The sequence below is a fragment of the Aphis gossypii genome, chromosome 1 (genome assembly GCF_020184175.1).
Source record: "Aphis gossypii isolate Hap1 chromosome 1, ASM2018417v2, whole genome shotgun sequence".
NCBI classification, from domain to species: Eukaryota; Metazoa; Arthropoda; class Insecta; order Hemiptera; family Aphididae; genus Aphis; species Aphis gossypii.
In genome coordinates, this window is record NC_065530.1 from 23,460,059 (window position 1) to 23,474,278 (window position 14,220).

The 14,220-nt window shown below is 26.3% G+C and overlaps 1 protein-coding gene across 3 annotated transcripts; it reads left to right on the plus strand.

Moving 5' to 3' along the window:
* Window positions 1-952: 952 nt before the first annotated feature.
* LOC114124077 (sialin) lies at window positions 953-13,376 on the plus strand. 3 transcript variants are annotated; one of them, XM_050198420.1, is made up of 9 exons: window positions 953-1,165; window positions 2,719-2,918; window positions 3,976-4,209; window positions 5,994-6,183; window positions 8,151-8,275; window positions 9,205-9,354; window positions 9,419-9,551; window positions 10,479-10,723; window positions 13,091-13,376. In XM_050198420.1, exons 2-9 carry the CDS (start codon window positions 2,796-2,798, stop codon window positions 13,295-13,297), a joined length of 1,407 nt encoding a protein of 468 aa, XP_050054377.1. In that variant the 5' UTR covers window positions 953-1,165; window positions 2,719-2,795; the 3' UTR covers window positions 13,298-13,376. The 3 variants fall into 3 exon arrangements, with proteins under 3 accessions (XP_050054377.1, XP_027843046.1, XP_050054378.1); XM_027987245.2 differs by lacking the exon at window positions 953-1,165 and adding an exon at window positions 2,145-2,251; XM_050198421.1 differs by lacking the exon at window positions 953-1,165 and adding an exon at window positions 3,017-3,104 and having other exon boundaries at window positions 2,785-2,918.
* The last annotated feature ends 844 nt before the right edge of the window (window positions 13,377-14,220 follow it).

Here is a 14,220-nt window from a genome sequence, read left to right on the forward strand (position 1 = left end):
TAGGTAGTCATTATATTATAGTGCAGGAGCGACTAAATGGTCGATCACGGACAATTTCAAAGTTGATCATGTTAGAATTTATTTTAAGTGTATATTATACACTTATGCAAGTAAGTTTCTTAACAATAGTTATTCAATAATATAAAAAAATTGTTATGGAAGTCGATCCTCAAAGGTGAAGTATATTTTTAGTAGATTGTGACCAAAAAAAGTGACCACCCCTGTTATAGTGGCTTGAAGAACTTGAAATTGTTCAGAGACTATATAGGTAGTCTAATATATTTTACCAACCTACCCATCTACTTAATACCATCATATTTTTAATTAAACATTTTAGTTAATATTAAATTATCAGTTTTTTATTATACATCTAACCGACACTTAAAATAAAGAGTGCCTTTATTATAGAAATAGACATTATATAGAAATATATAGAATATAGATGATGGTATCTTTATAATTCATTGAAGTTGTTATGTTAGGATGGCCAGATTTTAAAATCAGGACATCATATGAACTTTTTTATTGATATAACGCTTATAGTTAACTCGTTATTGCGACATGTACTTAAGTCCTAACCCTAAAACCATGTTGATTAGATTTAGTTTTCTATACAGGGTGATTTTTTTATCAAACAACACTCATTATTCCCAAAAGTATTCATGTTTTTGAAAATATTTTTTTACATAGTTTCTAATTGTTAAAAAAACAACATTTGTATAAAAAATTTATATTTTTAAATATTTTTTATCCTTGTAATTTTTTAAGTTTTTTACTTTTTTGAATGACGCGGAGTGGAGTGGTACGGGGTTACCCGTAAGGATAAAAAATATAATTTTTTTATAAAAATGTTGTTTTTTTAACAATTAGAAACTATGTAAAAAAATATTTTCAAAAACATGAATACTTTTGGAAATAATGAGTGTTGTTTGATAAAAAAATCACCCTGTATAGGCATATAGTATATAATAGTTATTAAATGATACAGTACCTACAATTAATAATATTTTATTTTTCTATGTTTTATTATTAAACAATATAATATTAAATGTTATTTTCTTTCAATTTCTATTAGCCAGGAAAAACTGAATGACAAATGACTGGTCGCCGGTCGGGACACCATAATATGCTGTTAAAACCAGGACAAATATCAATCCTATTTTAAGTACGGTTTTTATTTTGACACTTGCTTATATAGAGTAGTTAAGTAATCACTAGTCATCTGTAGTATTATCTTAAATTTGAAGAAATATTTTAGTTTAGGTACTTTTTAAGTTTCAATCAATATTTTTTTAACTACTTGTACTTGTATAATTTTTTAATTATCAGAAAAAAATGTAATGTCATCCAAATAGTTTTCATTGAAAATTTGGAATGTGTTTTATTTGAAAGAAAATAAATTGTTCTTAAAAATGTTAAATGATCCATGCCATAAATAGAAATAAGTTGTATTATAATCAAACAGATGTTCGAACATGGCATTTAAACTTTCATATATATTTTTGAAAGTAAAATATACCTTATACTTAATATATTCATAAGTTTTCTACCAATTACGCAATATTTTAGATAAGAATATAATTTTATAATGTAGAAAAATATTTTTAATTTATTATTTATTTGAAATAGGTACATATTTAAAATGAGTGTTGATTCATGATATCAAATTTGTGTCATATAATGAAGAAGTTTATTTTGAGTTGTATTATAACAATTTGTGATACAATTTTACCAAAGCTAAATGATTGACCCTTGTGTATTTATTTTAGTTTTACTAGATAAGCTGAAAGAAAAACTGTCAAAAAAATATTTTGCATTGAAAATACTAGTTAGGTAGTGTACTGTATTATTATTTTCAAACACGTTTTTGGAATTTTGGGCAGTTCCTTTTTGTGCACATTTATGTCGTTACAAAATTTGAATTTATCGTATATTCGATAAAAATCCGCAAATTATATTATACCTATAATTATCATATATTTATTATAAAATCATTTAATCGAATTAATCGTTGCCTAAATAGTAATAAATATATATTATTACTATATTATATTATTACCTTTATATTTGAAGTCATTGATTAGTAAAATATTAATTACAATTAATATTGTATAGTAATTTAGTATCTATACGAGACATCTACATAATAAGTAAAATGTTTCTATGGTTACAGATTACCTTAATAATAAATGTTTAATAAAATAAATTTCTGTGTATAGATTGCCTTGAAAAATGTCCAATCATGTAGATCGTAAGTACTTACCTATGTCAATGCGACTAACCAGTCCAGACTTTTACTATTTTATAATAAATCATAGTAATAAAACCTACATTAATTTAAATATATAATTTAAAACAATGGCGTATATAGGGAGGGAGAGGGACAAATGGGCCATGACCCATAGTGAAATTTTGGTTCAATTAAAAAATGTGTACGTCATAATTATATCCTCCCCGGCCATTAACCATTAAACAATTTTAATAGAACAGCAAAATTTAACATGGTTATAATAAAAATATGAATACGCAAGATATTTTTCGGGGGTTGCAAATATATTTTATTTATTTTAATAGTGGTAACTCTTCCTTTATTTACCTACTGACTTCTAGCTATACATCTTGTCAGGATAATTGATTTACATTTTTTTTAGCTCATAAAATTTTAAATTATATAATAACTAATTTAAAATACCTTATTAACTATGTACCTTATTTTAGTTCAGGTCTCAAAACCCAAGTTATGGGGTTCTTGTCGTTTGTCCATAGCATTTTGTGTTTTTTTGGCCGCGATTCAGATGGCTATGCTCAGAGATAATCTTGGAATAGCGCTGCTGTGCATGTCTAAGCCTGTTGGTAACTTAACGTGTGAACTGAACGAAGCTACTATGCCCACGCTACCGTGGATAGATCGTAAACAGGTATACACGTCGTAATATTTTATATTTACCATTCATATAAATTCATTATAATATATTATGTGTATTTTTATTGAATTTTATATTTGAATCCGTCGTAGGTTAACCCTTCCAGTCTCCTCACACTTGTCATTTGACGACTATTGTCGTAACAACAAAAGTAGTGTCGTCATTAACTTAACTAAACATGTAAGGATATTTAAAATTAAAAATTCAGAGCTATAATATCATTAATACCTAATTAAAGCTATTTATGGACAATTTAATTATTGTCCACGAGTTTTGATCGATCTAACATCTGTAATGGATTGATTGTAGTAATTTGCGGTGGCCTTTCCCATTAAGTGAAATCACTTCGCTAACATCACCATCACCTATAAATAAGCTACGTTTATAAAAAAATATGAATTTAATTACGAGTATGAGTATCTATATGATTTTTACGATAATAATTAGGTATATCGTATATATATAAAAAAAGTTTCGTCATCAGTTCTTTCTACCGTGCGTACGTTTATTCAATACCAGTCCTGAATATTATTATATTATGTGCGCCTCGTGTAATATACTTCTACAGTTATATATACCTTTATGACTATTTAAATTACTATTATAGGTGACCAGGTAGGTATCTACGCTTTAAACACGATTTAAGATAGACTATCTTAAACCGTAGTTATAAATTATAATAGTTATTATAATTATATACAACAGTTATATTTAATTTAGTTTTAAATTTTTAGCCTTAAATACATTTTTTATTTTTCATTAGGTACCTATTTATTATACGTTATATTATTTATTATTATTAGATTTATCGTGTACATCTGCTCGTTAACGCTATAAAAGAGTACATAATATATGTTTTTATACCTGTAATAGTACAATATCCATTGGAGGTAGGTGTTTTTTATATTGTTTATGTGAATGTAATTTATGCGTTTCTTAATTTTACTAAAAATCCTAACTTTAAGTTGTAACTCTTTATTCATAACTTATAATTTAAAATAACTATTATAATATAATATTATATAGTGTGTGCACCCTATAATCTATACAGAATTGCGAGTTCGAATGGGACTCAGCAACCCGTGGCCGTATTTTGGGCTCGTTCCTCTATGGATATGTATTGACTACAATGGTGGGAGGAATTATTTCAAACAGTTACGGTGCCAAACTCCCGTTTATGGTTGCTGGATACGGAAACGTCATCATTCATTTGTTATGTCCATTAGCTGCGCAGGTGCATACGGAATTGTTTTTTGCTTGCCGTCTTGTTCAAGGGATGTTTGCGGTAAATAATGCAATTGGTTAACGTCTATAAAAATTTAATTTCTAATGGTATTTAAAACACTATACTATTTAAAACACCGGTATTATAAATAAAAAACATGTTTGAGATAAAGAGGTGGGAGTTAGGTCCGATAATTGTTCTCACACAGATTATATAATATGTGTAGGGCATGATTGAGGAAAAGTATTAATATTCAAAACTGACTGATGAGCGATCACTAATATTAAATGAAAGTCCCTCTTTGTAAAACGATTTTGTATAATTTATCAAATACACATGAAAAACTTATAGTGAATATTGAATAATTTTTGATTTCTAACTTTTTCAGTAACGTAGCAGTTATTTCATTACGTTTTACTTAAAGTAAAGCAGTTGGAATGAAATTTCTTTTTAATAGTAATTTCTACGAAGTAACGCACTATGACATTATTTTCCACGTTATTAAAATAATAGTTTTAAATGTTTAAATGTTTTGTATTTACAAAAACAAACTAATGCATCGTGATGGGATATTATAGAAAAATTAAAAATCAATTATATTTATTTTAGATTCCAATAATAGTTAACAATATTATAGAAAATTCCGGAAATTATATTATCATTTTATTAGCAGAAGAAAAACAGTTCGGTTTAAAAATAGAATTTAATTAAAATGAGTTATGATTTATAACTTATGACTGGGAGTAAAAAGTAACGTTATTTTTAATGCCCTATTTTATTAATGAAAAAGTAATGTTACGCGATAAAAATAATTTTAGGTAACGCAAATGTAATTTAAATAAAAATATTTGAAATAACGAATAACGTAACTTTGTTACTTTTTAAAATAACTTACCTAACACTGCGGCTATAAGTCATTTTCGTTTTTGCACTGAATAAACGATATTTTATTTTTATTTGTTACACATTTTATGTTTACATATTTTTTACTAAATTAGTATTATAAAAAGTTCATGCGTTATATAAATTTATAATTTTAATTGGTAGGATAATACGAAAAATTAATACTTTAAAGCAGCGTTTCCTAAACTTTTTTTCTGCCGGACCCCATAGAGATAGTACAAATGATTGCGGACCTTTTAAATAAAAACAAAATTTTCGTTTTTATATTTACTATATAGCAGGGGTCGGCAACCTTTTTGGTGTTAGGGGTCAAAAAAAAAAAATTCGCGGGCCATACATTTTATTTTATTTACAGTTTATCAACTAACATTAATACATAATGTGGTATTCCATATTTGTATACTAATTATAATTGTAATTGCGGGCCGCATAAAATCGCTTCATGGGCCGCGGGTTGCCGACGGATATATAGTATAATATAGTATATTCAGTTTACGTTCGCGGACCCCTGACCACGGTTTGGGAAACGCTCCTTTAAAGTATCTGTATGGCTATGTTCTCTTTATGTTGATATTTCTGTGACTATTATTACGCCATGTTAAATATTGCTTAATCTATTTATCTCAAGTGTTATTAATGTGACTTACACAAATTTTGGATTTTATAGTTTATACCTACTATATGTATATACGTTTAAAACTATATTATGATTTTATACAATACAAAAGTGAAAAGATCAATGAATTATTGTATAGTTATACGATTTGAAATAATACTATTGTACAAAATATCTCTTACTATAAGCACTAGGTAAGTTATGTTAAAATATAAAATGAGATGTATATGGTAAATTAGCACGTTCAATCTGTATTCTGTATGCATAAATAACAATTATTGTAAAGTTATTGTATTAGTTTATTGCATACGTCACGATTTTATAGGGTTTGATGGCCGGTCCGTTTTTCCAGTTGTTTAGCGCCTGGATGTCCGAAGATGAGGCTTCAATTCTACTTAGTTTCGCCTTCAGTGGTTATTCTTTCGGGACCATTATGATTTACCCGATGAGTGGTGCATTGTGCAATTCCAATATTCATGGATATGGCGGATGGTCACTAATCTTTTACGTTCCAGGTAAATATATACATATCCGTCACTGAGGTTGACCCAACTTCTAACTAGTGTATATATATATATTCTATACATATAGATTGCTGGTTGGGAAATGGTGACCAGAGGCCAAATTGTGTGCAAAATATGTAATATCAGTATGATTTTATTTTCAGGAACGTGTTAATTTAGTTTTGAGAAACCAAATTAATTACTTAAAACATTTTTTACATTTACCCACAGTTGATTATATATGTAGGTTATAATGATACAAGTTATTATAATATTAAAGTATTGATCAATTTATTAAAAAAAAAATGGTAATAAGTCAGACCTTAAAAGTTGTATCCGTTTACCGTTACGATCTGTCATTTACTCATTTGCCTGGTTCACTATATGTAATAAGTACCTATAATATCTACTTATTGTTAGTTACAACAAAATTTAGTGGATTAGGTTCTAATCGTTGAAAAGTTTTCAAAATTGTTGTTCTATACCTATGTTATTACTTTTATAATATGGTTTTTTAGACTGACTGGAGCGATGAATAAATTAATTTTACAATATTATGATGTGTTTTTTTTATATGCGTACACTATAAGTAGGGAATAAAATACTTCAATTTTAAACTTTCAGGTTGGTTTCTTCGGATAGCAAACATAGATATTAAAGAATGGGTAGGTCGTTGCTATATTAATCAAATAGAGCAGAGGTTTCCCAAACAACGACCCATTTTGGGAATTTTTTAAAATTTGGAGACCCACAATATTTTATTGAATGACCTATTCTTTTAATGAATCAGTTGCTTGCAACAAAAAATATATATTTATTTTTAATATAAAAATATAGCGCGGCCCACAGTTTGAGAGCCTCTGAAATAGAGGGAAGTATGCGGGAATGGGGAAGAGAGAAAGACAGATTTTTATCGATGCCTCTCATTCTAGCAGAGGTCTTATCATAAATTATATTTTATGATTTATCTTTGTGTTAAGACCACGAGAACCACAAAATATTTTCTTATTCATTCCTGTATGATAAGCACAAATAGCCTATCCATAGATATTTCTTTAATATCTATAATAGTAAATTAGATTTAGATTGTAGTTAAAAAGGAGGTTAAATTAAAAATTACCAGTATTTTTCAAAATAATTAGGGAAAACAAATAAAAAATAAAGAGAAAGCGATAATTTTTAGAAAAACCAATTTTTGACAAAATATATTTTTTTGGTGTAATTAGAGAAAATAACCGCAGATAATTGAAAATTTCAATTTGATTTTCGAGGTATTTATAGACATTTGAGATTTTTCTTTTTTTACAAATGTCGAAAAAAATTATTTATGGGGTATAAATGCTTGAAAATTTAATTCAAGGTTCAAAACTCATTTATTAATTTAAAAATAACCAAAATTATAGTCCCAATTTTCTTATTTATACGTTTAAATTTAAAATTTCGGTAAAATTCATAAAATGTCTATAATTTTTAATTATTTTAGTAGTAAGAAATTCATAAACAGTTTTCTTTTCTAACGACTTGTTATTTTGTTGTAGTTAAATAAAAAATAATCGTATATTTTAATTTTTATTATTATTATTATTATCTCTATGAATGTCGATAAAATTTTTTCGCTTGATCAAAAAGCTTGAAAGCTTATTATTACAAGATTCTACATAAATTGTTCACTTAAAGACTCGTATGTAAAAAAGTTTAAAATACTTAGGAACAATTTATTTTTGTAAGTATTTGAAATTAAATTTTGACAAAATAGGTTAAAATCACTAAAATGTGTAAATATTTTTACAGTTAAAATTTTTTTAAATATGCAATTACTAGCTACTTTAAAAAAAATTAATTAAATTAAAGTTCCTCATATGAAGTTTGTATTAAAAAAAAATAATTTAAAAAATATATGCATATTTATTTTTATAGACTAAGTTCAAATTTGGACAAAATTATTTATATATATTGTATACATTTGCGACTAATTTCAGCGACCATATCCATTTTGTTCATATTATATTGGCATCTATATTTGTACGACGTACCCGACAATCACCCAAAAATATCCCCAGAAGAATACGAATACCTATTACAAAACGTTGGTATATCCGCAGAGGTAACTTAATTCTATATTATTACTATTTTTATAAATGTATAACAATATATGTGAATGATTAGGGAGGGATGACTTGAATATATGATTATATAATAGAATTATGACCACATTTTTATCATAAATACAGAATAAGTTTGTTAATATTGCAAGCATGGGCGATAACCCTCACCCCTATAGACTGTGGTTAATTCTAGAATGTCTCTTTTCGGCTGTGTTCGTTTTTATCGATCATCATCGAAAAGTTAGTCGAATAGATTTAAACTTGGTTGATGCAATAAAATATCTAGTTACTTGTAGACTGTAATACCTACCTATTTTATTATTGATACTTATTTTGCGATGTTAATTTGTTAGTAAAAATTTAAATTTATAGTTGACATTATATAGATAGGTACAATACGATACGCATACATAGTCACTGTGACCATTGGTAATCAACAAAAGAAATCGCAAAAGAAAAAAATTTAAAACACGACAATCGATAATAATGATAGCATATCTTAATAATATAAATATGATAAAAAATCGTGAACCCTAACTTTTGCAACATACTAAATAAATTTCCAATTTTTTTTTTGACAGTAACATTGCAGTATCGTTTATAAAAATGTAGCCAAATACAAAATAAATTATTTTAGTTCTTTATACGTCTAAAACATTCAACCGTGTTCCAGTAATAAAAACATTTTGAGGTCTAGGTATACTAAACAAAAAGATAATAGATGAATCTCTTCCACTAGACGTCTAGACTCCATATTTCTCGCAATCGGAATATTGAGTGTAAGTTGTAGGTATAATGTGTGTCTTATATCTAAAAATATTATTTATTTTCTTTAAGATTACCTAATTAAAGTTCCTAAAAAATGAGTACCAATCTGAATGTGGTTATCTCTTAACCATTTTAATATTTTGTAAATGCGGTGTTTTAGCCGCCAGTAATACCGTGGTTGTCTATATTCACATCATTGCCATTTATCGCGTACGTAATGTGTTATTCGGCATTTTTGTGGAATATTTTCACTATGATGAATAACATGCCGATGTTCATGCAAACCATGTTGAGTATCCCAACCAACGAGGTAATAAACATAATTGGTGGAATTCTAATCATCATTCTAAAGTTGGTCTAATTTTAATTTTTAGAGTGGATATTTGTATTGTATACCATTTATCTTGATGTTTTTAACGCGAAATTTTAACGCTACAACATATCCAATAATCAGGAACTGTACTGGACTATCAAACACCGTGTGCCGAAAACTATACTGTTGTTTTGGTAACGTACCTACTTACAATTTCTAAACAATATTACTATTTTACTTGCATTTGCTTTAAATATTAGATATATACGTTTTAACTTTTAACTGTTAAATATTTATTATTTTTATCATTATGATTATATGAGTAAAATTTAAATTATACAGATTTAATTTGTATAGAGGGTAGTCGTCCATGTGCCCATAAAGTCTTTTATGTTTTCGTTATCTCATAAAAAAGTTAACACATGAGAATGGGATTTGTTGATCTATTCCACTTTTTAAAATATGGGGAAACCAACCAATCAAATTCAAAGTAATCCGGCTTAAATTTGGTTGTGGGGGAAAATGGAGATGAACATCATCTGTGATGATATCTATCCATTTTGTCATGTTAGTGTGTGTACTATGTAACTACACACATGTATTAATAACGCTACGCCGTCCGAAAAATAAATAGATATTATTTATTTTGATCCAACAGTATAAATCTTTTTCCAATAATTGTATTGACTAAATGAGTTACCCATTAAAATGTCTGAAATCAGATTTAAATTTGTTGTAAAGTTTAATTTTAAAACCATTTTTTTTACATTTTTAAATTAATTTGTTGAGTTTGACATCATACGGAGCACTGGAGCTCGGACATTTTAAATTTTTACTATCTACAATTTTAAAATTCTTTAAGAGTTCAAATTCATGAAATTAGAAAAATTATTTAGAATTTTTAATGGATGACTAATATTTGATGCAATTGACATAAAATAGGAAGTAAATTTATTATTTGCTTTTTATATTTAATTACAAAAAGTAGGTATAGTTGGATCGATTTAAATATTGATATTGGTATGTAATGCAGTAACACAGTATTGTAATTGAAAATTGTTAATTAATAAATTATTTTAATTATATATTTATATTATTATGTATTATTCATTCAACAATAGGGTGTATAATGGTTATTACATCACTATTGAGCATAATTTTTGAAGAAAACGTCACCAAATGGCATGTCGTCGCCGCAATATCAATAAACTTGGCTTTAGGCGATTTTGCTTATAGCGGAGGCTTCTTTCCGACACTCCTCGATTTAGCTCCAAATTATGCAGGTTTGCTGTCTGGTGTTTCAACGTTTATCGCATTCGTGGTTGCCTGTCCAGCGACTTACGTCAACAGTATTATTATTAAACAAGTTAGAAAGCAAATACATATTATAATTAATACTTTTATTGTATTGTTATAATAAAAGTCCGATCACCGGATTACCATTAAAACAATATTGCATCATAGGATACATTTTATGTCGTATGCATGTTTTTGTTTTTTTAAATTATAATTTATAATGGAATTTAAAAACACATACAAATATTTTTTTTCTTTTAAATGGTAATTTTAATCACAATTTCAAAATTTTTAAGTACGCAGTAGTACCAACAGCAAAAACAACTTTATTTTTTTAAATGATATAAGCAAACAATTCAATATTTTTATTTCAATGACAACATAGGTACATAATGGCACTGAACAACTTTCTAATACCTAGGTGGTGCAAATACACATTTTAACCACTCATCCGTACCTATAGACACCCTCAAAAATATTATTTCCATTTTCCATCAATGATTAATGTATTATTATGTTCATGTTAAGTAGGTACTTATTTCTTAGTGTAAGTTTTTCAAAATTATGTAGATCCAATATCCAACCACCCATAATTTTAGGTGGTGAAAATGTACCACCTTAAGTACGTATTCGGCGCCATTTATATACAGTTATTTATCATAAAATTATAAGTACTACTTATTATTGTTTAATTATAATTAATCTATGTGTATCTCCATTATACATATACATATATGATATAAGTACCTATATAATATAACAAATTTGAGTCAGTATAACTTATTATTTTTCGTTAGCTTCAATTAATTTTTATTATTATTATATTTTATGCGATTTATAAAATACTACAGAAAATACTTTGATTTTCAACTTCAATATTATATTTTCTGGTTTGAAAGTGAAGAATCTAGTTGGTACTTTTGATAGATAATAATTTAAAGTATTTTTTAAACTAATAGGGAAACATAAAATAATAAAACCTAGTTTTTACTGGTGATTTAACTTTTACTGTACCTACCTAACAGTGTAACATAATATTAAATAGGTACCTACTTTTAAATAGGCACAAAAAGTGTTTACACAGGAGGCCTACGTTCCTATATATCTATAGTTAGTTTCGTATAGACTATAGAACCTATATAACTGTAATAGTGGTAATACAGTACTGTATGAACTTATAGTCGTTATAGTTTTAGGAATCGGTAAATGTTCAATTATTTTTTTTTATAATTTTACAGTATAATTAGGAAAAAAAACAATTCCTCATTAACCATATTAATCAGGTTAATGATAAATGTATCTAATATTTATATCAAGTTTATTTTTTAAAACAATACAATTCTACCTTAGTAACTATTAGTTATTAGTTATCTATATTCCATATACACAACAAATATATGTATAACATATTTATATTATTATTATAATTTTATAATTATTGATTTGTTTTATTAACAATAATAAAATTTTGTTTGAATGATCAGGGATCAGGTATATAACGTACATACTAATATAATAACTATAAATATTATAATGTATATTAATTACAAGCTAAGCAGTTACAGTGTATATAATCTTAAATCTTTTATTAATAATATCTTAAATAAGTATTTTTATTAATTTTGAATATCGTTTAGACCTCTAGCTAATTCTTTTTTGTCTCTCCTAATTCTAAAGTTCATGTGAAAAATGATAGAATTGTTTCTACACAATTGAAAATATAAGTTACCTATTATATATAATATATGGACGGTTTTTGTGAGAATACCAAGTAAAAATGACAACTTTTCTGCAGACAATAAAAACATATTATCTCTTAATAACATTTCAATGTTTTATATTTTATATGGTTAAATTATGTTTAAAACTTAATTATTATAATTATATAACAAAAATAATTTAAGCATACATTATAAGTTTTTAGTTATTTTCAGTTGACTTGTCTTGTATGATACGAACAATTTATCAAATAAAATGAGCTTAATGTATAGGTGAGCGGAGTAGTAGACCAACATTTTGCGGTATACTCCCGTACAACTCCACTTTCCTAAATGTTTAATTAACTCGAAAACTACTTTAGTCAGAATTTTGAATTTTTTGTATTGAAATACTCCAAGAAATATTATGCTTCAAAAAATGAAATTACAATTGTATGTTTTTATTCAAAAAATAAAAACTTAAACAAATATAGCTATAAAAAAAATTAATATTTTTAAAAATGATTGTAGTTTTTGAAATCATGAGTAATTCTTGATAAAGAGTCACCTGCAGAGGTATATATTATTATAATAATTAATTAAAATAAAATAATTTACGTATACATGGTATAGTATGATGCATATTATGCTTTTATTGTAAATTTGATATTAGGTGATTATAATTAGATAATTCATTATTAGGTATACTATATTACCTAATTACTTTTATATTTTTATAGAACACCAAAGATGAATGGAACACTGTTTTATGGATAATTATAATCCTGTTTACCTTCATAATGTTCTTTTATTTAATATTTGGATCAGCAAAACTGCAACTGTGGTCGGTTGCCAAATTAGAAGTACCCGAAAGAGGACCACTGCGATCAACAATATATAACGCATCCAGAAATATGTCAACAATACGTCCTTCACATTTGTTTTAAAATAAAATGTAATTTTTAGTCGCTGTATTGTAGTTGAAATAATGTATATTATAAATTATAATTAAATAATTATACATTACACTGCAGTATATTATATCACTAAGCATTTGAAAATGCTCAAACTCATTGTTCTAAGTTGTCCAGTCGCGAAATACGATTAAAATTTATGATTTCACTATGAATATGCATTTACGGTCAAATATTGCAAAAATATGGAAAATAATAATTTAGTAGTGAATTTAAATTAGAGTCGTCAAGTTTAATAACAAATATTTAAAAAAGTAAAGAGGAAAAAATATACAAAATCGTTTTATGTGTCTTTACCGTACCCCTATAGATATTTAAAAAATTAACACATTTTAACAAAAAATAATGATTATTTATTTAACATACGTAACGATTAATGGGCGGTGGCCCAAAAGGCAATAGTACAAAAAACTTAAATTAAAGTATAGTAATAAAATATAAATTATAATAATTAAGACATGGAAATAAATAAGATATTAATATTATAGTAATATAGTATAAATATAAATAAGAACTACACATACGATATAATGACATAATAAAAGAATCAATAATACAATATTAAGATATACTATTGTATTAAGAAAGGTTAGGTTCTCGTTACCCAGATGCATCAATACGGACATACGGTCGATTACGGTTTCTATTGTAACTATGAAAAAATACAGCAAAGGGAACTCGGGTATAGGCGCAATTAGGGAGTTACATTGGCGGGGGCTTAAGTTCTTTAATATATTCAACAAAAATTCCCCACACCCCTCCAAATCAAATAAAAATATTTATTTATTTTTTTATTAGCTTCTAGTATAAAATTATTACCCAATGCACATAATATATTTATTATTCACTAGATAATAGGTAATTACAGTATTAAATTTATTCTCCTGTTGAATTTG

Coding starts and splice junctions, on each gene's coding strand:
- LOC114124077 (XM_027987245.2), top strand. Junction 2,919..3,975: donor CGTGGATAGATCGTAAACAG/GTATACACGTCG, acceptor TAATCTATACAG/AATTGCGAGTTCGAATGGGA. Junction 9,552..10,478: donor AAAACTATACTGTTGTTTTG/GTAACGTACCTA, acceptor ATTCAACAATAG/GGTGTATAATGGTTATTACA.